Genomic DNA, 24,842 nt, shown 5'->3' on the forward strand with positions numbered 1-24,842 from the left:
ATAGTTGAATCTAATAAAGTGCCAATCATCCATGTATCTATGTTTGCCAAGATGACTCAGTTGCTCAAGTCAATATATAACCTGTTAATGGTATTAGATCGGTTATTAGTTATGCTAATGTACTTCTTCGAATCCATGACACTTCTTTAGTTTTACCGATGCATAATCAAAACCAAGTGATTTTTGATGATCTCAGTCGCACACATTTCGTTTGTATCCATTCGCTATGCAAGCATTTTCCATCGCGAGTTCCAGCTATTATCGGCTCTGATGAATATCGGCGACGCAAGATCCATTTCTTCAACTGCATTCGTGTAAATTCGGTTGAGAAAAGCTTTAATGCGAATATCGTATCAATGTTTAGGAGGATTCTAGACCCAATGAAATTCCACCTCGTATATAAGAGGTGAAGTGCCTTTGTGTACCCTGCTGCTTTTTACTTCCCTTTGATGTACCCCTAGTCATCGGCTGGCATAATATATTCTTCCTGAAAATGTCGTCTCGAGTAAATGATATATTAGGTTTCCCTCTGTATTTCAATAGGCTCATCAATAGCCGCGATCACACGAGCATTTTTGGCCCGGGCCAAATTTGGCCTGTGCCAAATTTGGCCCGGAACAACTGTTCACACGGGTGCCAAATGGGTCCGAGCCTATTTGGCCCGAGCCAAATTTTAGCACCAGATAAATGATTGCGTTTGAATTGCAACTGGCACCGGAAATGATCCATTTCGCTTTGTTTGAGCATTGTTTAGTATCGAGTGAATGGTTTGCGTGTGAACGCGCTCTATAATTAGGCACGGGCCAAATTTGGCCCGAGCCTGATCCGTGCCAATTTGGTCCGGGTCAAATCGTCTCCGTGTGATCGCGGCTTATAATTTTACGTTTTGACGATCGTAACATGTTTGAAGAATAAACTTGAACCGATGACTGTATTCGGTTTCGATCGGTCGATTACCTCACGATATACCGAAACAAAGTCTATTAATCTTTTGTTCTGAATGTTGTCACTCTGTCGTTAGAAATCATATGCATTTTAAAAACGATCAAGGTAAACGCGTTAAAATCAGTTGTAACCATTGCAATCACAGGGTCTTAACAATGATCTTCATAAGGTTGTCGACGGACGTCACATGATATTGCGTCATATTGGCCTTTAAGGCTAAACAAAAATGATACCTTGTTTCTCCGCAGCGGCCGGGTCATTTTTGTAAAATATGATGAAATTTATAAACAGTTCATTTCTATAGCGGCCGGGTCTGTTATGGTGAAATTGATCACGATTTTTAAAAAAGTAATGTATAGGGTAGATAGGCGGCCGGCCGGGTCAACATTTAAGCTCAGCAGAGCCGAGAAACAAGGTTTTTTTTAGCCTAAGTTTGGCGTTTTTATTTCAGTAAGACGCTCACGCTTGACGGTCAATATGACGCTCTGTGACGTCACGCGTATATAACCTCATAATATGGACACGATTTCAAGCTCAATTGTTCAACTGCTTGATGTAACAAACAAAAAACTGCCGAATAAAAAGTCCTGATCTTCATGTATGACTTAAAATCGATGCTTCCAGCACAACTTGACGAGTTTTGTACACACTATAGCAACCCGTCTGTATTTTGTGATACCTTTAATAAGATAAAATCCCACTATTTACAGATTAAAAGAATTTAAAAACAAGAATTTATTTATTAAATCTAAAATATTTAAAAGACACGACGTTTCGATCTCACCCTAGATATCATCGTCAGGTGAGATCGAAACGTCGTGTCTTTTAAATATTTTAGATTTAATAAATAAATTCTTGTTTTTAAATTCTTTTAATCTGTAAATAGTGGGATTTTATCTTATTATCCGTTCACCACGTTTGAGTGTGGTCATCGTTCTATTGTGATACCTTTGTTGTTTTTTTTTTCATTTGATAATTTTGTGATGAATCTAACACAGAAAATATATACGTCAAAAAATAATACGAATGCTTCTCTGTGTATTAAGTTCGCATGAACAGTATAATTATTGCTTCTAATCCGTATAGAAATGTGGTGCACGCTAATTATTTTTTTTGTATCTCAATAATTTTCGACGAAGTCGGTTTATAAATTGTGGGTTCGTTTTGGTAATAGTCTATTGAAATCAGTCGAAAAAGGTTTATATCGTTCTCACGTAATGAGTTAAAATCGCCGACAGCCGAGAAATAAACAACGTGTTTGTATAAGATTTAGTGTGTATTATTTGCTGTGAATTGAATAACGCTGGTTGACTGTAACTTATGCGGTCAGTTTCACGAATCGAATCTCGATTCTCACGACGTCAACGACTCGAAGAATCCTGTCGTGAAACTGCTACATACTCGGTCAGTCAGATGAATATCCATGATCTACTCATAACACGATTTACATCACGTTGAAAATCTTGTATTGCAGTGTTTTGGTTGATTCCGATTTGCTATATTATTAATATGCTAAATAACGGTTGTAATTTTGCTTTTTGTGTCTTAAACTCATATTTGAATTATATACCGCATCGAAAGGGGTCCAACCGATATCCCTTCGTCATAGGCGTCCCCAGGAATTTAGGGGGTTCGAATTAGCATCAATCCAGTATCTAAGCACAATGTTGGGTGTTTGGTGGGCCTCCCCCAAAAAACTTTTTGAAAATTGGAGGCTTTAGAGACGTTTTCCCGGCTCCAGGAGTTTTCCAGGGGTTAAAAGACTAGTCAAATTGGTAAGAAAAATCTTGAATATTGATTACATAGTAACTTGAGAGGTTAGCTCATAAAGGGGGTGCGTCCGCTACCCCGCACCCCCCTTGGGGACGCCTATGTTCGTAATTTTACCCGTTTAAAAAATGTACTGATGTCAACAGCTTAAAAATTGTTAGGTAAAGTAGAACGCTATTATGATAAACTTTAGAATGTTTTTGTGCCTATACTTTGAATATAGTTCCTCCTCAAAAAATGAAGCCAATCTAAGAATGATTTCGATCGAGCATTTTGTAAATATTTTCGATGAGAAATTCGTTGATCGGATTCTAAGATTTCTATAATTCCTAAGTAGCCGTTTTGTCTCGCACGCTTCAGTCAAAAACGAATAAACACATTATCAAATATAGTTTGTTGTATTGTGGGCATTTTATGTGCAGCTATGCAGTATATATATTTACATTGATATATTAAAAAGTATATTGTGAATAAGAAATCAACATCGTTCAAGTTTTTTTTTCTCATGGGATTTTTTGGTCATATTTTCGACTGCCTGGATCAAAAGTGTTGCGGAATATAGTGACAAATTATTGTTTTCTGCTGCAAACAATGGCAGAAGTCAACGAGAAAAGTCACGCTTCCCGAGTTCTCCCTCGGCGGCAAGGATTTGAACCTGATGGCATCGAGACTGCTGCAGTTCACGCCGTGGCCGAGACCTGCTTGTCATCATTCGAATCCTTGTCGAGAGAAAAGATGATACCACGAAGTCGAATGAATCTACGACTGAATGTGGTGCATATTAAACTAATTGTGGTGCAAGACAAACACCCAGTTTACATTATCCTCCTCCTAAATTCTAAACATCAGGTGAAAACTATATCAACAATCAGTGATTGAGAGACTCAAATAGATAAATCGCTTATTTAATTAAATTTTTTTTCAGCAGGAATCATTTTCTTTTTTTTGTGTATGATTAGAATTGAAATCCAATTATCATTTTTCAAATAATCGAATCTCTCATCCAGTGCCGACACCAACCTACATACCAGAAATCATCCACCTCCGTCATTTCGTGTCTAACTGCGTATTTGATATCTACTTTTTTCTATTTCGCATGTAATACTTTTGCAATAAAAATGGTAACGTATAAAATGACATATCTGAAAAAGAATCTACTGATTAAAAAGAAAATCGATGGTCATCATCATTGGTCATTAGTGGGATAAAAAGCGATTCAAAATGCGCACAGATTTGATATTTTCGTCCATCGAACGCAGGTGGAAATTAGAACAAAATCCGTTTTTCTGCTAAATTATTGTTGAAACATTTCTTCGAGTGGGCTACGAACAGAGGATTAATCCGGAAAAAAAGGATTTAACGCAGGTGGGGGCCGAAACAGAAGAATACTTTACACGGTTCCAAATGAATACAGATGAATTTCGATTGCATTTGCAGATTAGTGATTTGTTCGTATATAATTACCGATTTAGAGAGGCATTTCTATTCTACCAGCAGAATGGTTCAAATTGAGAAGCTCGTGTGCATTTTTATGTACCTTCAAATCTATTTGTTTTGTTCTGCAAATGGACATCTCACTGAAAATAACGATGGAAAAGATTATGTATGTAGACTTTCTTTCTTTAAGTAACTTTTGATCTGGTGGCTGATTCGAGCCATACTAGAACATTATGTACAGCTAGAGGCATAATAAAAGGAATAAAAGAAATTTTACGATGGCTCTTTTTGTTATTTCGAATTCTCCGGCGAGAGAAGGGCCAATGTGAAAATTTTTTATCGTGCCTCTAGCCACACAGAAAAATATTTTAGTATGGCCCGAATCAGCCACCATAGTTCGATGCAGTTTCTTGGAAAAGTTTTACTAAGTATCATTTTTTTCATTCAGTTTTTTTGTTGAATATGATGAATACATATTTTGATTTCATCGTGAAATTAGTTTCTACTTCTCTTTAATCATCGTCAGCAAATTACTGAAAATCGGCGTTCGAGTGAGAGTCAAATACAGCGACGTGCAGGTAATTAATGTAACTAGTTATGGATTTTGGTGTCAAAATAACGACTAATATTTGGAGAGAAATTTTGAAAAAAGAACATCTTCGTAAAATAGCTATTTTAGAGTCGATATATTTTGCAACCGATTGTTGTTTTGAACTAGAATTTATATTCATGAGGATTTTGAGTTGAGGTACAAATGGGAACAATATTTAAATTCATTCGGCTCGTTTCTCATTTTGATAAGATTAAATCCGACGAGAAAATTTGATCGCAGTCGAAATGCGGAAATTGGATCATCTCGAATGTGGTCGCTGGTTAGAATCTGATACGAATCTAAGACATTCTAGTTATATATTACTATAATTTTAGTTACTGAAGTGTGTTTGAACAAACACTATCATTGTGAAAATTGGGCGAAATATGGCGAATGCGAAAGATATCCGAGATATATGAATTCCGTGTGTAAAATATCTTGTAAAATATGTACAGCCGAACAAATTGAATTATGTAAGTATCTTATAGCACTACTTGATTGCTGACTATGATCCGATGATATCTTAAACAAATTTGATATTTCTAGGGAATTCATTGGGTCCAGATCACGAGAAATGTGTGGATTACTACGACAAATGTCCGAACCTGGCTCAAAAAAATAAATGCAATGAATATCCAGAATTCATGTGGAAGATTTGCAAGGAGTCGTGTGGAGTCTGTGGAAAACCAGCAGTTCCGGTTGATGCAACCTATGATAAACGTACGTGAAATGATAATCGCAAGCCTATTATAAACTTTTCAATCAAAACACATCAATCAAATTCGACAGACCTGTGGTATATTTCACGCTCAGATCGAACTGGTGAACCTACTGATGAATCCGAATGTCAAAAAATCACCGATGTACCACAAGAATACAGAAAATTATCATTCGCTGCAATACCGACATTTTATTCGAAGTTTTTACACGCGTACAATATACCTATCATTGGTAAGTTGTGAAGTTGTTTATTTAGATTAAAATCATCAAATAGTTTCGAAACTAAATAGACAATTTTAGATTATATATACATCAGGTGTCTATATCGGACTCGTTTCTTTACAACTTTGCAGCTTCGCACAACGTAAGGGATTACAGTCTTAGAAGAGCTTGCTACTTGGCTCGTTATTTGCTCGCCGGACGAAATGGAATCCGCCGTAATTACTACAAAAATCACGGTCGCTTCGTTGTGTTGGGGATGGAAGAGAAGATTTATCATGTTCCGGAGTACACAGGCTCATCTGAGTCGTTCAACAGTAGATTGTCGAATGGTGGCCTAGGCCCAACCACACAAAAACCTATAAGTATAGTTTGGGAGAATACTGTAGCATGTATCAAACCAGACAGGTTAGTTTTATCAGTGTACGAGGTATCTTGGCTACTTTTCGATTTAAGTAATCTACCAACATTGCATCGATAAATTTGAATATTCCATCATAACTCGTTGAAATATTACAGTTATTGGGATCAAGATGTCGGAATCCACGAGTTCGCACATGGCGTACACGTACTCGGTCTGAGGGGATTCAAGGAATATCGATTAGAACAAGAATTGAAGGGAATTTTCGTGAATTTCAATCAGTCAGCTGAAAGGCGTCTATTGGGAGGCTACGCACTGACAAATAGACGCGAGTTTTTTGTAAGTTAATAACAATGATTACCGGGTTACATGTAACTGCTATACAAAACATTCACTACTAAATAAGATCGTAGTTGAAACACCGAATTTGTTTTGATTTCTAGGCGACTGCAGTTCAGGTTTATATCGGAGACTACACTTCATTACCCGTTAAAAACCGAAAGGCAATGAAAGAACAAATACCTTACGTATACAAGTTTCTGCAAAAGATTTTCCCTTGTGGCAACCGATTTATCAAAAGATGTCAGCTTCAGGAGGTACACGAAAAAAACAACAAGTATGCGCGCTGGCCAAAATACAGAAACGTTTCTTTCCCTGAATTGGAATGTACGGATAAAACGATGTGTTTAAACTAACATAGAAAATTGATTTTACTATAATCACTTTATCGATAAACTGTCATCTCATTTCAGATCTGATGAAAAATCAAAAGTTTCTCCTCGGCTGCAGTGATGAATGTATGTTTAAATCGTATCATGATTACTAACAATGTTTGTTGACTAACAATTAATTACATGTTTTTATACTCTTACATCTTCCAGTGAAATTTAACTGTGAAAGTAAAACTATTGGTCAGAAATATGAAGACAAATCTGACTCATGTTTATACTATCAATGTGATAAGGAAAATCAACCACAACGCCTCATGTATGTCTGCGACAAACAGATTATGTACCAAACCTACAATTATCGCGGCAGTATAAAGCTCTCCCACTACATGACAACCTGGTACGATCCATCAACGAGAAAATGTAACCGAGCCCAGAGTCCATGCAGCCCGTTATCAGAGGCAAATACTGACAAGAATTCCATCATCGACGCCGGAGTTATTGAAGAGGTCTCGGCGTACAAATACACAGATCCGGTTTACGTCCTTCCCAACCCGAATTCCAATGATGAAAATCAATTGTTATAGGAGAAAACCGAAAGAGCAGTAGCGGCGAGGCTATTAATCTTCGATCTTATTGAATCATGAAATGAGCGAAAATCGACTTAATTTCCAGAATTTGAGATGTTAATTCATATCAATTATTTATCATGAATAAATTCAAAAAGGTTGACAATCACGTGTTTGATTCGGTCGTTTTTTCCACTAACGTCAAAGGAAAGAATCTTGTACTGTTATGATAAAAAGAGCATCTTTGATTTTTGGAACAACCTATATACAGCTCGCATACCAACGACTTTGCCGCAGTTGTCGATCGTGTTATATTTTCTAAATCATTTGTTATGATTGATTGAATCGTTTCTGTGCGACATATTAATCTGCGTACGCCGGATTTCAAATACCCTACTCGCAGGTCGACTCGGTATGGTGATTGGTAGATGATGTCAAAATATTGGGCATTTTAACAACCAATCGCTTCTCTCAACTCACGTGAGTCACATCAAGGTCGCTGTATACAATGCAAAATACGAGCGCGGTCGTTGAATTGACTAATTGTGACAAATGGAAAAAGACAGGGATCAGATGGGACTACCAGTACCTTAATATAGTAAAAGCCGTTGCTGTAAATGATGTACTGTACTCGTTCCTTGTTTTTGTCATGTACCCGCTAAGGACCACTCATATTTATCGGCTTGTTGGAGATATCATTTTTCGTGTAGATGACTGGAGATTCGGACGAGCATTTGTTAAAGTTTCTAACCGAGGTTATCACATATTTCTTCTCACTCGTTACTGGTGTGTTTTCTTGTTGAGTTTAGAGGGGTGTGTAATTGTGTTGTTTCCTTTGAAATCTCGTATATTTTGGACGAAAAGAATTGTCAATTTTCTCTTAGCGATCGTACACCTCAGTTCACTAGCGATGTACCTCCCTCATCTCGTTCCCAGGTCTCCGCGCTAATGATTTTTTTCCACAATTTTCGACGAAGTCGGTTTATAAATTGTGGTTCGTTTTGGTTATAATCTATTGAAATCAGTCGAGAAAGGTCTATATCGTGTTCACGTAATTTAAGGAAATGTAGAACGCTATTATGATAAATTTTAGAATGTTTTTGTGCCTGTACTATGGATATTGTTCCTCCTTAAAAATGAAGCCTATCTAAGAATGATTTCGATCAGCATTTTGTAAATATTTTCGATGAGAAATTCGTTGATCCGATTCAAAGATTTCTATAATTCCTAAGTAGCCGTTTTGTCTCGCACGCTTCAGTCAAAAACGAATAAACACATTATCAAATATAGTTTGTGGTATTGTGGGCATTTTATGTGCAGCTATGCAGTATATATATTTACATTGATATATTAAAAAGTATATTGTGAATAAGAAATATACATCGTTTGAGTTTTTTTCTCATGGGTTTTTTTGTCATATTTTCGACTGCCTGGATCAAAAGTGTTGCGGAATATAGTGACAAATTATTGTTTTCTGCTGCAAACAATGGCAGAAGTCAATGAGAAAAGTCACGCTTCCCGAGTTCTCCCTCGGTGGCAGGGATTTGAACCTGATGGCATCGAGACTGCTGCAGTTCACGCCGTGGCCGAGACCTGCATGTCATCATTCGAATCCTTGTCGAGAGAAAAGATGATACCACGAAGTCGATTGAATCTACGACTGAATGTGGTGCATATTAAACTAAGACAAACACCCAGTTTACATTATCCTCGTGCTAAACATCAGGTGAAAATTATATCAACAATCAGTGATTGAGTGACTCAAATAGATTAAATCGCTTATTTGATTAATTTTTTTTTTCAGCAGGAATCATTTTCTTTTTTTGTGTATGCATAGGATTGAAATCCAGTTGTTATTTTTCAAATAATCGAATCTCTCATCCAGTGCCGACACCAACCTACATACCAGAAATCATTCACCACCGTCATTTCCTCGACAGAATAAAAGCATGTTAAATAGATTAACACAATCTCAAAACTAAATGTTCCGTTTTACCAAACGGCAATAAAATACCTTTCTTTTGAGATGAACTGTGCGTGTACTTGAAATTATTGCCATAGTGCAGTGCATTTATTCTATCATAGTCTGTGGTTAATTGAAGAAATTCGTGATCGAGCACAAGCAATATTACATTATTGTTCTCAAAACTTCGTCACTGGTATAAAAATCGTTCAAAAACGTGTCTAACTGCTTATTTAATATCTATTTTTTAATTTAATATCTTCTTTTTTATGCCTCGCATGTAATACTTTTGCAATACAAATTGTAACGTATAAAATGACATATCTGAAATAGCATTTACTGATTAAAAAGAAAATCGATGGGTATAATCATTGGTCATAAGTGGGATAAAAAGCGATTCAAAATGCGCACAGATTTGATATTTTCGTCCATCGAACGCAGGTGGAAATTAGAACTAAATCCGTTTTTCTGCTAAATTATTGTTGAAACATTTCTTCGAGTGGGCTACGAACGGGGGATTAATCCGGAAAAAAGGGGATTTAACGCAGGTGGGGGCCGAAACAGAAGAACACTTAACACGATTCCAAATGAATACAGATGAATTTCGATTGCATTTCCAGATTAGTGATTTGTTCGTATATAATTACCGATTTAGAGAGGCATTTCTATTCTACCAGCAGAATGGTTCAAATTGAGAAGCTCGTGTGCATTTTTATGTACCTTCAAATCTATCTGTTTTGTTCTGCAAATGGATATCTACCTGAAAATAACGATGGAAAAGATTATGTATGTAGATTTATTTTTCTTTTAGTAACTTTTGATCTGGTGGCTGATTCGGGCCATACTAGAAATATTTTCTGTAAAGCTAGAGGCATAATGAAAGAATAAAAGGCATTTTACGATGGCCTTTTTGTTATTTCAAATTCTCGTGCGAAAAAAGGGCCAATGTAAAAATTGTTTATCATGCCTCTAGCCACACAGAAAATATTTTAGTATGGCCCGAATCAGCCGCCATATTTCGATGCAGTTTCTTGGAAAAGTTTTACTAAGTACCATTTTTTTCATTCAGTTTTTTTGTTGAATATGATGAATACATATTTTGATTTCATCGTGAAATTAGTTTCTACTTCTCTTTAATCATCGTCAGCAAATTACTGAAAATCGGCGTTTGAGCGAAAGTCAAATACAGCGACGTGAAGGTAATTAATGTAACTAGTTATTGATTTTGGTGTCAAAATAACGACTAGTATTTGGAGAGAAATTTTGAAAAAAAAACATCTTCGTAACATAACTATTTTAGAGTCGACATATTTTTCACCCGATTGTTGTTTTGAACTAGAATTTATATTCATAAGGATTTTGAGTTGAGGTACAAATGGGAACAATATTTAAATTCATTCGGCTCGTTTCTCATTTTGATAAGATTAAATCGGACGAGAAAATCTGATCGCAGTCGAAATGCGGAAATTGGATCAGTTTGAATGTGGTCGCTGGTTAGTTATATATTAATATAATTTTAGTTACTGAAGTGTGTTTAGACAAACACTTTCATTGTGAAAATTGGGCGAAAAATGGTGAATGCGAAAGAAAACGGAAATTTATGCGTTCCATGTGTAAAATATCTTGTAAAATATGTACAGCCGAACAAATTGCATTATGTAAGTATCTTTTAACACTACTTGATTGCTGACTATGATCCGATGATATCTTAAGAAAATTCGATATTTCTAGGGAATTCATTGGGTCCAGATGACAAGAAATGTGTGGATTACTACGACAAATGTCCGAACCTGGCCCAAAAAAATAAATGCATTGAATATCCAGAATTCATGTGGAAGATTTGCAAGGAATCGTGTGGAGTCTGTGGAAAACCAGCAGTTCCGGTTGATGCAACCTATGATAAACGTACGTAAAATGATAATCACAAACCTGTTATAAACTTTTCAATCAAAATGAATCAATCAAATTCACCAGACCTGTATGGTATATTTCACGCTCAGATCGAACTGGTGAACCTACTGATGAATCTGAATGTCAAAAAATCACCGATGTACCACAAGAATACAGAAATTTATCATTCGCTGCAATACCGACATTTTATTCGAAGTTTTTACACGCGTACAATATACCTATCATTGGTAAGTTATGAAGTTGTTTATTTAGATTAAAATCATCGAATAGTTTGAATAGACAATTTTAGATTATATATACATCAGGTGTTTGTATCGGACTCGTTTCTCTACAACTTCGCAGCTTCGCACAACGTAAGGGATTATAGTCTGAGAAGAGCTTGCTACTTGGCTCGTTATTTGCTCGCCGGACATAGTGGTATCCGCCGTAATTACTACAAAAATCACGGTCGTTTCGTTGTTTTGGGGATGGAAGAGAAGATTTATGATGTACCGGGGTTCGAATATGAAACTGAGGCCCGAAATAATAGATTGTCGTATGGCGGACAAGGCCCAACCCCACTAGAACCTTTAAGTATAGTTTGGGAGAATACTGTAGCATGTATCAAACCAGACAGGTTAGTTTTATCAGTGTACGAGGTATCTAGGCTACTTTTCGATTTAAGTAATCTACCAACATTGAATCGATAAATTTGAATATTCTATTAGAACTCGTGGAAATATTACAGTTATTGGAACCAAGATGTTGGAATCCATGAGTTCGCACATGGTGTACACGTACTCGGTCTGAGGGGATTCAAAGAATATCGATTAGAACAAGAATTGAGGGGACTTTTCGTGAAATTCAATCAGTCAGCTGAAAGGCGTCTATTGGGAAGCTACGCACTGACAAATACACACGAGTTTTTTGTAAGTTAATAACAATGATTACCGGGTTACATGTATAACTGCTATACAAAACATTAAATAACATCGTAGTTGAAACACCGAATTTGTTTTGATTTCTAGGCGACTGCAGTTCAGGTTTTTATCGGAGACTATACAACATTACCCGTTAAAAACCGAAAGTCATTGAAAGAACAAATACCTTCCGTATACAAGTTTCTGCAAAAGATTTTCCCTTGTGGCAACCGATTTATTAAAAGATGTCAGCTTCAGAAAGTACACGAGAAAAACAACAAGTATGCGCGCTGGCCAAAATACAGAAACGTTTCTTTCCCTGAAATGGAATGTAAGGATAAAACGATGTGTATAAACTAACATAGAAAATAGGTTTTACTTTAAGCTCTTCATCGATAAACTGTCGTCTCATTTCAGATCTGATGAAAACTCAAAAGTTTCTCCTCGGCTGCAGTGATGGATGTGCGTAAATCGTATCGTGATTACTTACAATGTTTGCTTAATAGTAATTGATTTCATATTTTTTTCATGTTCTTACATCTTCCAGTGAAATTTAACTGTGGAAGTAAAACTATTGGCCTGAAATATAAAGACAAATCTGACCCATGTTTATACTATCAATGTGATCAGAAAAATCAACCACAGCGTCTCATGTATGTCTGCGACAAACAGATCATGTACCGAACCAACAAAAATCGCAGCAGTACAATTCTCACTCACTACATGACGACCTGGTACGACCCATCAACGAGAAAATGTAACCGAGCCCAGAGTCCATGCAGCCCGTTATCAGAGGCAAATACTGACAAGAATTCCATCATTGACGCTGGAGTTATTGAAGAAGTAGATTGGAGATACAAAGAGCCAGTTTACGTTATTCCCAACCCGAATTCCGATGATGAAAATCAATTGTGATAGGGAAAAACCGAAAGAGCAGTAGCGGCGGAGCTATTAACATTTGATCTTATTGAATTATGAAATGAGCGAAAATTGAAATAATTTCCAGAATTTGTGATGTTAATTCATATCAATTATTTATGATCAATAAATTCAAAAAGGTTGACAATAACGTGTTTGATTCGGTCGTTTTTTTCCACTAACGTCAAAGGAAAGAATCTTGTACTGTTATGATAAAAAGAGCATCTTTGATTTTTGGAACAACCTATATACAGCTCGCATACCAACGACGTTGCCGCAGTTGCCGATCGTGTTATATCTTCTAAATCTTTTGTTATGATTGATTGAATCGTTTCTGTGCGACATATCAGTCTGCGTACGCCGGATTTCAAATACCCTACTCGCAGGTCGATTCGGTATGGTGATTGGTAGATGATGTTAAAATATTGAGTATTTTCTAACAACCAATCGCTTCTCTCAACTCACGTGAGTCACATCAAGGTCGCTGTATACAATGCAAAATACGAGTGCGGTCGTTGAATTTACTAAATGTGACAAATGGAAAAAGAAAGGGGTCAGATGGGACTACCAGTACAGCGTATTGGCATACATCTATTTCATCGGACCGGCAACTATCTTCAGCATGATACCTAACTGCTTTACTCTCATAATTCTGAACACGATGAAAAGTCGTTCTTATAGTTTAGTAAAAGCCATTGCTGTTAATGGTGTACTGTACTCGTTTCTTGTTTTTGTCGTGTACCCGCTAAGGATCACTCATATCTATCGGCTTCTTGGAGATATCATTTTTCGTGTAGATGACTGGAGATTTGGACGAGCATTTGTTATAGTTTCTAACGGAGGTTATCACATATTTCTTCTCACTCGTAACTGGTGTGTTTTCTTGTTGAGTTTAGAGCGGTGTGCAATTGTGTTCTTTCCTTTGAAATCTTGTATTTTTGGACGAAAAGTATCGTCAATTTTCTCTTAGCGATCATACACCGCAGTTCACTAGCGATGTACCTCCCTCATCTCGTTCCCAGGTCACCATTCTTTTATGCAAAGCCGTGCGGCAAATCAGGACCGACCATAAGTATGCACAAAAAAGTGAAGCTTAGCATTTACCAGAATTATTTTCAGTACTTGTGAAATGGAACCAGGCAATCATGGCGTGGCCGGAATTTATATTCGGGGTTTTAGTTCCTATGATATTCCTGTTTGTAACAAACACGGCCTTTTAATCGTTAATCTCTTCATCAAAAAGGAGTCACGTGATAAAATTTTCACGCAAAAAACTGAAAAACAAACGGAATTGAGTACGAGAGAAAAAAGAGTGATGCGGATGGTATTAACAGTTGTGTCTGTTTACATTGCATGTGAGTCAGTGTTTCTTATCGACCGAATAATTAGTGGGGGCCACTTGGGCATCAAATATTCAATTGAAGTCGAACTTTTCAAATGATGGTCTATTTATTCAATATCTTCTAAATTAGATGTTACCTTACTACAATACAATATAAACCGACGTCTATAATTTCAATAAAAAGTAAAAAAGTCAAATATGTTTTGAAAAGGACAAATTTTAATTCGAATAGCACCGACTATTCAATATGGATATTAATATTGGTCTAGAAATTCGAGATTAGTTAAGTCATTTCAAAGGATTTTGGCGTTACTAGCCTCCTTTAAGTGCCAACCTACAAAATCCATATCTTACGTTCTAACGGCTTATCTCATTTTTCTTCCGCGGTGATGGTGGTTAATTCTATACAATTAGTATTATTTACCAGTGAGAATTCAATTGTATTTTGCGCTTACGAAATTTCCGACAATTAGATAGTACATGGATATTGTATCATTCCTCCCATTGGGGATATGCCAAAAAGGCACTTATGAGTTGTAGTTATCTTGAAAGGGAAATCTCATTATTGCTGGGGAATTTCAGCAGATGCGACTAGCCACAATTTGTATTTAAATGCCACCACGAATTGTGTGCGTCAATTGGTAACGAAACCATCATGATGAAAATCGTTCTTTTGATCGTCGCGTCTGTAGCTGTTGCGAACGCTGGTAAGTGCTAACATTCAGCTATTTGTAGCTACATGTGTATTTTGATATTACAAATTACGAATCTGGAGATTCTTCCTATCAATTACACAGGTAACTGTAAGCAAGTTCGAGATGCTAAACTGGAAGAGCTGAAGAAAAAACCTCTGTTTGGCGCTTTTATTCCGCAATGCGACGCCGATGGAACGTACGCTCGTGTTCAATATATGGGTGCGACGTAAGTAGTGCTGCAGGGAAAGATTTCTATTTGAATTTTAAACATGAGATCAATGTATCAATGTTTGTATAACTGCTTTCTACCGGAATATATTCATTTACAGCAGATTCTGTTTCTTACATGACACACCGTAAACAACAAAATGTAATCAATTGCAGTTTTGTCAGTTCTTTTTTGCAAATTTTTCAAGGACCTATTGCGCAGCCAAGGATGGTCAAAGGATCGGCGACTATACGGCAAATCGAGCTAACCGTGATGTAGACTGCAGTAAGTTAAAGCTTTTCTGATCTTCCCTCGGCAGGAATTCGAACCTGATGGCACCTGGCAGATTTCTAAACCGAAGAATTGAATTCATTTGGAATCGAAGATTAGAGTTTGAGCCATCTTATTTTGATAGAATGTGATACATTCAACACTTATAAATGCATGATCTGTTTCAGATTGTGCAAGAGACCAATATGAATATAAACAACTCGGAATCGTAGGTAAATTGTTTTCCTGTGAACAGAGTGGAAACTACAAGTCAGTACAGTGTTCCGGTTCGGTGTGTTTCTGCGTCGACAACAAGGGTCTCCAACTAGCAGGAACTGATACAGTGAAAATTGGCGAAACTGATCGCCTGAATTGTTAATTAGCTTGTTAATAAATCATGCAGGTTTCTTGCTGAGAAACATTTGTATCAAAATATCGCTTCATCAATTTTTTACTTCGGATACCAGAAGAACTTGATTTTTCCGCATCCGGATAATTGGTAGGAAACATTTCATCGATAACACTGTCGTCGATGGTGGTATTTCGTTTGTACTTCCTTTAGATTGGAAGACCGCACGAACTCTGAGACAGATCCTATAATCGTGTGCAATGTTCAGCCCTAACAAATCCGTTGACCAACACAGGTAGATCATCGACGAAAAATATGCGAATTCCCATTAGATTTCTTCGTTAATTTTCTTAGATGTTATGTAGTAGCCAAGTCTTGTCCGAGCCTTTCCTGATTCTTGCTATTTGTGAAGCGATGGTAAAAGTCCAAGCTACACCGAATATGTATGGATAAAGCTTCTCGAATATTGATGAGATCAATATCTGAACTATATTTCAGTATAAAAGAAAGACTTTGAGACTGCGCTAAAAAACGATCGAACCAAATTGTTAGATTTTTAGATTTATTTTTGATTGATAATTGATATCATTGGATGATTAATCTATTATCATTTTAGAATATCGATTGCGAGTTTCCGCTCAATTCATTATTCGATTAGATCAAAGATTAAGAGGTTTTCTCCTATAACAATTGATTTTCATCATCAGAATTCGGGTCAGGAATGACGTAAACCGGCTCTTTGTATCTCCAATCCACCTCTTCAATAACTCCAGCGTCGATGATGGAATTCTCGTCAGTATTTCCTTCTGATAACGGGCTGCATGGACTCTGGGCTCGGTTACATTTTTTTGTTGCTGGATCGTACCAGGTCGTCATGTAGTGAGTGAGAATTGTACTGCTGCGATTTTTGTTGGTTCGGTACATGATCCGTTTGTCGCAGACATGCATTCGGTGATAGGCCTGGTTTTGATCATCACATTCAAAGTATAAACACCTGTCAGATTTGTCTTTATATTTCTTACCGACGATTTTATCTTTGCATTTGAATTTCACTACAAATAATAAACGTTTATATTTGATCATTTCAACTCGGAGAAATATCATTGCATATCTGAATATGATCTGAATATGATTAATTTACGTACATCTCTCATTACAATCTAGAAGAAAGTTTTGATTTTTCATAAGATCTGAAAATGAAAACACAGTTTAACAACGAACAGTTTGAAAGATTCTGTTTGCTGTGTTGTACAACGACAAAATCATTTATATGAGAATGACATGATATATTATATCATATGAGTTTAACTTACATTCCATTTCAGGGAAAGAAACGTTTCTGTATTTTGGCCAGCGCGCATACTTGTTTTCTTTTTCGTGCACCTCCTGCAGTTGGCATCGTTTGATAAATCGGTTGCCGCAAGGGAAAATCTTTTGCAGGAATGCGTGTACTTTTGGTAAGTTTTTCTTCATTGACTGTCGAGTATGAACGGTACGACGATCCGAAAAGTCTCCGATGAAAGCCTGAACTGCAGTCGCCTACAAATCAAAAGTATATTCAATGATTCTATGTTTTTTATCTTCACTTCTTCATTCTACGTTTTATCGATAAGTTCTTATTGATAAAATTGCAAAATGAATCATTAAACGTTTGATGTTTCTTTTTGATATTAACAAACTTACGAAAAATTCACGGTCATCTGTCCGTGCGTAAGTACCCATAGAAAACTTTTCGGCTGAATACTCGAATCCGGCAAAAAGTTGTTTCAATTCTTGTTCTAATAGATATTCCTTGAAACCCCTCATTCCGAGTACTTGTACACCATGTGCGAACTCATGGATTCCAATATCTTGATCCCAATAACTGCCAATGTAATATTTGAAATCTGTATCGAAGTCCTATTTCCGGCAAGAGAACAGCATTGGAAAGTACAATTGAACGACATACATGCACTGAGATTGATAACATAGTTATTGACTTACTTGTCTGGTTTGATACATGCTACAGTGTTCTCCCAAACTATACTTATAGGTTTGTGTGGGGTTGGGCCTAGGCCACCATACGACAATCTACTGTTGTACGACTCAGATAAGCCTGTGTACCCCGGAACATGATAAATTTTCTCTACCATCCCCAACACAACGAAGCGACCGTGATTTTTGTAGTAATTACGGCGGATACCACTATGTCCGGCGAGCAAATAACGAGCCAAGTAGCAAGCTCTTCTCAGACTGTAATCCCTTACATTGTGCGAAGCTGCAAAATCCAACAAGCCATTTATGCAATTTATTGCTTTATAAGCTACTGTTAGTTTGAATTGAATAATCAAATTAATTCATATACTTCGTTCATATTTTTCAATTCAGAAATGTTTCACCCAAGGGTCGGAGATATGATATACCTATAATAAAATGATTACTCTCAACTTACCAATGATAGGTATATTGTACGCGTGTAAAAACTTCGAATAAAATGTCGGTATTGCAGCGAATGATAAATTTCTGTATTCTTGTGGTACATCGGTGATTTTTTGACATTCGGATTCACCAGTAGGTTCACCAGTTCGATCTTAAAATAGTTATACACCGCATTGATAAGCTATTTCTAGTTAACCCCCATTTACCGTACTCTTGCGACATGTAACATGTTGACAAAGACGTTTGTTGGAAAATCTCTAATTCACTCTGTCGCTATCCTTACGTACATTCGTCGGCTTCAACCGGAACTGCTGGTTTTCCGCAGACTCCACACGACTCCTTGCAAACCTTCCACATGTATTCTGGGTGTACATTGCAGTAATTTTTCTTAGCAAAGCTCGCACATCCCGAATAATGATCAACGCATTCCTTGTGATCCGGGCCCCATGACTTCCCTGTTAGCAAAGAAGAGTTTACCAAAATCTATTGAGCTTGTTTGATTGAGATCGTGTTTAGATGTAATAATCGTAATCAATCATTTGGATCATGAATAGTAATGAACGCGTACATTTCTCAATATCCTCACTCGAGCAAACATTGCAGGATATTTTACATTTAGTGCGGATTTTGCGGATGTATTTTCTGTCACATTCGCCAACGCTTGCCCATTGTTCACACTGGGGCTTGGTATCTATACACTGACCTTCACCTAGAAAATAATTACTCCTATGAGAACCAGGTATATTATGAATATCTTAATAAACGCTCTATATTTAGAAAATCATTGCCTGCCCGTCTTTGCCTCGAGTCGTTGGTTTCACCGACAGATATATGAATCACCTGAAGGAAAAAATTACCTTTCTTAGTTTTGGCTAAATCTATACGCACCACAGTTTAAGTTCATGTCCAGCTGTTAACGCAATGTAGCTACATATATTTTGAATATAGCTACATATAATTTGAATATGCCTGGAAGCTTTCAAACATTGAAGCCTAAAGGTAGCTTGCTAAATCTAAGGACAGACTATACACACCATTCAACAAATCTAAAGTTTTGCTTACCTTTTCATCGTTAGATTCGATTGGAAGATCACCATTCGAAAATATGAATAGATTGACAAAAATGAGCAAAACAGCTATTCCTACCATCTTGTAAAACTATTCAACTATACAATAAAATGCATATTCTTCGTGCTACGAAGAGTTACAAATCTAATGTGTTATTCAGCTCAAATAAGTGAATTTTCGGTCCAGCTGGTTGGTATAATCCGTTATTTCAACTTCAGATAATTCTAAAACAACGCTTTCCCGACCGAACTGAGTGTAATCCCCGTCTCTCAACTGGTGATAATGAGATCTAGAAACTGAATCTGTTGAAATCTAATCTGTTTTTCAGCTCAAATAAGTGAATTTTCGGTCCAGCTGGTCGGTATAATCCGTTATTTCAACTTCAGATAATTCTAAAACGACGCTTTCCCGACCGAACTGAGTGTAATCCCCGTCTCTCAACTGGTGATAATGAGATCTAGAAACTGCCAATCATTCGAGTCAGCTCTAATTTCTGACAAATTGTTTTGTACGTGTTTCCATGTGAAATGATACGATTTGAATAAATATAATCATCTGAAAATGTATGAAATATTTTATATGTAAATCGAATAATGATGAATGAAAGGACAGAAAGATAACAATACATCAATATAATGATAATGGTAGAAAAACAAATATCGAATCATAATTGATGATGGCATTGAAATGATAATACAGTGATAAAACAAACATTTATTAGCTACCTTTGCCTACTTTATGGAATTCCCTACGAGAGATATAAAAAGCAATCCGTTCGGCTTTATCGAAGATTCGAAATAACTTCGATGTAGGCGAAACTTCGATTCCTTTTTAAAATCCCGTTTCAAAGTTTCGTAATGCTTTAGCGAGATGGAATTGTTTTAGTCAAATTCTATGATGTTTTATATGATTCCGAAGCGCAGTGAATATTTGTATTCTGTAAGAGAATAAAATGTCTCGTGAATATTGCTATTACTTCTGTTATTACTACAAACTATAAACGTTCGTAGTGAAAACAATCACGAGAAATGAAAAACAATCATGATAAATAGTGGTAATATGATACTTGCAGTGGATCCTACTACATGTATATCAGCGTTGTCAATATCAGTGATTGGATGGAAATTATGCATATAATTAAATTCTTACCACAGATAATATGTTAATCAAAATCCATAACTAAATCATGCTTGTGATGCGTTTGTCACAAATCTTTTAAATGAAATCCGTGTTCAGGTGAAGTTTAAGTACACAATGTTGGGGATCGTAATGATACTTGAGAGTAAAACAAACATATGACGAATTTGGAACTTTCGTCGTACAACACAGCCATAGTGATCCATTCGTCGTGTCATTCTTAGTGATTAAACCATTAATTAGAGGAATGTTGAAAATGTTGATCTCTGGATGTATTTTTTTTTATAGATATATCATCTCTGTTTACTGCGAATAGAAATACAAAATGGAGTCGGGGGTTTTCGATGTTATAGAAGAAGATTCTATAATTTTAAGATTTGTGAAAAATTCAATCCTGTGCTTAGGTCCAAGTCGTCACAATTTAATATAACAAAATATGAGATAAACATTTATTTATTCGTGTGTACATACTATATCATCCTCTAAAGCATTGAAGGCGAGTTTCTGCACATTTCACAATTCGATTAGATCTGAAATCATTGCTCCTTCGGTTTTTTCCTGTAGTTGATTTTCATCATTGGAATTCGGGTCAGGAATGATGTAAAGCGGGTCTTTGTATAAGCCGGCCGAGACCTCTTCAACAACACCGGCGTCGATGATGGAATTCTTGTCAGTATTTGCCTCTGATAACGGGCTGCATGGACTCTGGGCTCGGTTACATTTTCCCGTTGATGGATCGTACCAGGTCGTCATGTAGTGAGTGAGAATTGTACTGCTGCGATTTTTGTTGGTTCGGTACATGATCTGTTTGTCGCAGACATACATGAGACGCTGTGATTGATTTTTCTGATCACATTGATAGTATAAACACGGGTCAGATTTGTCTTTATATTTCTGACCAATAGTTTTACTTTCACAGTTAAATTTCACTGGAAGATGTAAGAGTATAAAAACATGTGATTAATTGTTAGTCAACAAACATTGTAAGTAATCACGATACGATTTAAACATACATCCATCACTGCAGCCGAGGAGAAACTTTTGAGTTTTCATCAGATCTGAAATGAGATGACAGTTTATCGATGAAGAGCTTAAAGTAAAATCAATTTGCTATGTTAGTTTAAACACATCGTTTTATCCTTACATTCCATTTCAGGGAAAGAAACGTTTCTATATTTTGGCCAGCGCGCATACTTGTTGTTTTTTTCGTGTACTTTCTGAAGCTGACATCTTTTGATAAATCGGTTGCCACAAGGGAAAATCTTTTGCAGAAACTTGTATACGTAAGGTATTTGTTCTTTTAATGACTTTCGGGTTTTAACGGGTAATGTTGTATAGTCTCCGATATAAACCTGAACTGCAGTCGCCTAGAAATAAAAACGAATTCTGTGTTACTACTTCAATCTCATTTAGTAATAAATGTTTTGTATAGCAGTTACATGTAACCCGGTAATCATTGTTATTCACTTACAAAAAACTCGTATCTATTTTTCAGTGCATAGCCTCTCAATAGACGCCTTTCAGCTGACTGATTGAATTTCACGAAAAGTCCCCTCAATTCTTGTTCTAATCGATATTCCTTGAATCCCCTCAGACCGAGTACGTGTACACCATGTGCGAACTCATGGATTCCAACATCTTGGTTCCAATAACTGTAATATTTCCACGAGATATGATAGAATATTCAAATTTATCGATTCAATGTCAGTAGATTGTTTGATAACTGATACACTGATAAAACTAACCTGTCTGGTTTGATACATGCTACAGTATTCTCCCAAACTATACTTATAGGTTTTTGTGGGGTTGGGCCTAGGCCACCATGCGACAATCTATTGTTGAACGGGTCAGATGAGCCTGTGTACTCTGGAACATGATAAATTTTCTCTTCCATCCCCAATACAACGAAACGACCGTGATTTTTGTAGTAATTACGGCGGATTCCATTTCGTCCGGCGAGCAAATAACGAGCCAAGTAGCAAGCTCTTCTCAGACTGTAATCCCTTACGTTGTGCGAAGCTGCAAAGTTGTAAAGAAACGAGTCCGATTAAGACACCTGATGTATATATAATCTAAAATTGTCTATTTAGTTTCGAAACTATTTGATGATTTTAATCTACATAAACAACTTCACAACTTACCAATGATAGGTATATTGTACGCGTGTAAAAACTTCGAATAAAATGTCGGTATTGCAGCGAATGATAAATTTCTGTATTCTTGTGGTACATCGGTGATTTTTTGACATTCAGATTCATCAGTAGGTTCACCAGTTCGATCTATACATGGAATTTATAATCAAAATATGCCTGCAAAGTATTTCGTCGAGTAATCATTATTTTACGTACGTTTATCATAGGTTGCATCAACCGGAACTGCTGGTTTTCCACAGACTCCACACGACTCCTTGCAAATCTTCCACATGAATTCTGGAAATACGGTACAGTAATTTTTCCGAGCGAAGGTCGCACATTCGATAGTGTAATCGATGCATTTCTTGTTATCTGGACCCAATGAGTTCCCTAAGAATACACAATAATGTTCTCTGATAATATTGCAAAGGGTATCGACGTTAAACAGAAAAATACCTCAAAATAACTTACATTTCGTAATTTGTTCCGGAGTGCAGATATTACACGATATCTTACAATACCTACGCATGAAAGCTCGATCAGAGACGCAATCGCCAGATTTTTCCCAATTTTCACAATGTGGGCTCAGGTTAATACATGCTTCTAATGCTGCAAAAAATACAGTTACAGAAATACTTTTTACTGTTCAATTCATATTCATATTAAAAACTGCAGCACAACATTGATACATGCTAATAGACAGCTAGCCTGATAATGTCCCGATAAACCCCACCCAAAATGACGCCCCACATGAAAAACTGAGCGCATTTACATTGAGTTTGAATGGAAGAAAATGAATCAGTAAAAATGCGATACGAATTTTGTATCGTATCATATTTCTAACCCCTAAGATGATTTACCGCTGGATCCAGAGGGGACTTCTACAGATTCCTGAAAGCAAGTAAAACATTTCGATAAAGGAATGAAATGGTTTATTATATATATATATATATATATATATATATATATATATATATATATATATATATATATATATATATATATATATATATATATATATATATATATATATATATATATATAAAATATATATATATATATTTACAGAACATTTTGGGAGAGCAGTGTAAATTGGCCCCACCTGTTTTAAATCCTAGGTTTCGAATAAGGATCTCACTCATCAATAAAAAAAAAATATACATATATATATATATATATATATATTTTTTTTTTGAGGATGGAAACATTTAATTTCCGGTTTGGATTACTCTTTTGCGCGCTTATATATGAACAACCAGGCCATGCAAGCATCTAGTGCATCTTCATGAAAATATCAGAATGAACTTTATAGTTACGTTCTCATCATTATTTTCCGGTAGATGTCCGTTTGAGGAATAAAATAGACAGAACTGAAGATAAATTATGCAAACGATAACGATTTCAAACCGAGCCATTCTGCTGCTACATAGAATTGTTATTGAAATGAGTCATTTTATGTATACTGTTCTATGATATTAGCAAACTCGAGAGCGATTGAAATTTACAGAACATTTTGGGAGAGCAGTGTAAATTGGCCCCACCTGTTTTAAATCCTAGGTTTCGAATAAGTATCTCACTCATCAATAACTGCTTGAACGAAATTCTCAACAATAATCTAATAGAAAAGCGGATTTTGTTCAGTCTCCACCTGCGTTCAGTGGATGAAAATCTAAAACGAGTGTGTAAGCTGTTCGTGTGAAACGATGGAAGCTTTCATCACAAACATGTTCGATTCTATTCATGCGCAGTAATAAACATAGAGTTCATTTGGATATTTCTTCGGATTTGGGGTGTGACCGACATTATTCGAGAATTTATTAACGATTTACAGAGGATATCGATTTAATGCCTTTTTTGAAATGTTTGATATTGAGCGATTGGCGTTCCCCAAGGCTGCAGGCCACTTTATCCTTATAACACAGAAATGGCATCGATTGGTGTCCTCAAATAAAGAAGTTTCCAGTTTCTAGGCGCCATTTTGTGGCGGTCCCGCGAGGTCCCCCCATTGTTGCGATGAGTTTAGATTGAATATCATATAGTTCTGCAGTCCCTTGCTCGACGAAATCAATTTACACTCCATTTTAAAGGAAATGAAATGCAGATATTTGATGGCGATTCTTGGAATTTTTGAACGCAACAATTGAGAACAGTGAAGATGTGAAACCAAGGACCGCATATCTTAACCGTGCGTAAAAGAAATCGCAATATTTATTAATTTTAAAATATCTAAGTATCTCTTAAAGCTATATTT

The 24,842-nt window shown here is 36.3% G+C and overlaps 1 protein-coding gene and 1 long non-coding RNA gene across 2 annotated transcripts; one reads left to right on the forward strand and one right to left on the reverse strand.

Moving 5' to 3' along the window:
* The first annotated feature begins 14,969 nt into the window (after positions 1-14,969).
* On the forward strand, positions 14,970-15,866 carry LOC141903385 (equistatin-like). The gene is made up of 4 exons (XM_074791500.1): positions 14,970-15,021; positions 15,112-15,235; positions 15,426-15,502; positions 15,676-15,866. The coding sequence occupies exons 1-4, from the start codon at positions 14,970-14,972 to the stop codon at positions 15,864-15,866; spliced, it is 444 nt and encodes a 147-aa protein (XP_074647601.1).
* A 5,841-nt stretch (positions 15,867-21,707) lies between these two features.
* Positions 21,708-22,252, reverse strand: LOC141904769 (uncharacterized). Its single transcript, XR_012619201.1, has 3 exons — positions 22,205-22,252; positions 21,931-22,111; positions 21,708-21,826 (listed from the first exon to the last, which is right to left on the reverse strand). It is a non-coding gene; the product is annotated as an uncharacterized LOC141904769 (long non-coding RNA).
* Between the last annotated feature and the right edge of the window lie 2,590 nt (positions 22,253-24,842).

The sequence above is a fragment of the Tubulanus polymorphus genome, chromosome 4 (assembly GCF_964204645.1).
Source record: "Tubulanus polymorphus chromosome 4, tnTubPoly1.2, whole genome shotgun sequence".
Lineage (NCBI taxonomy): Eukaryota > Metazoa > Nemertea > Palaeonemertea > Tubulaniformes > Tubulanidae > Tubulanus > Tubulanus polymorphus.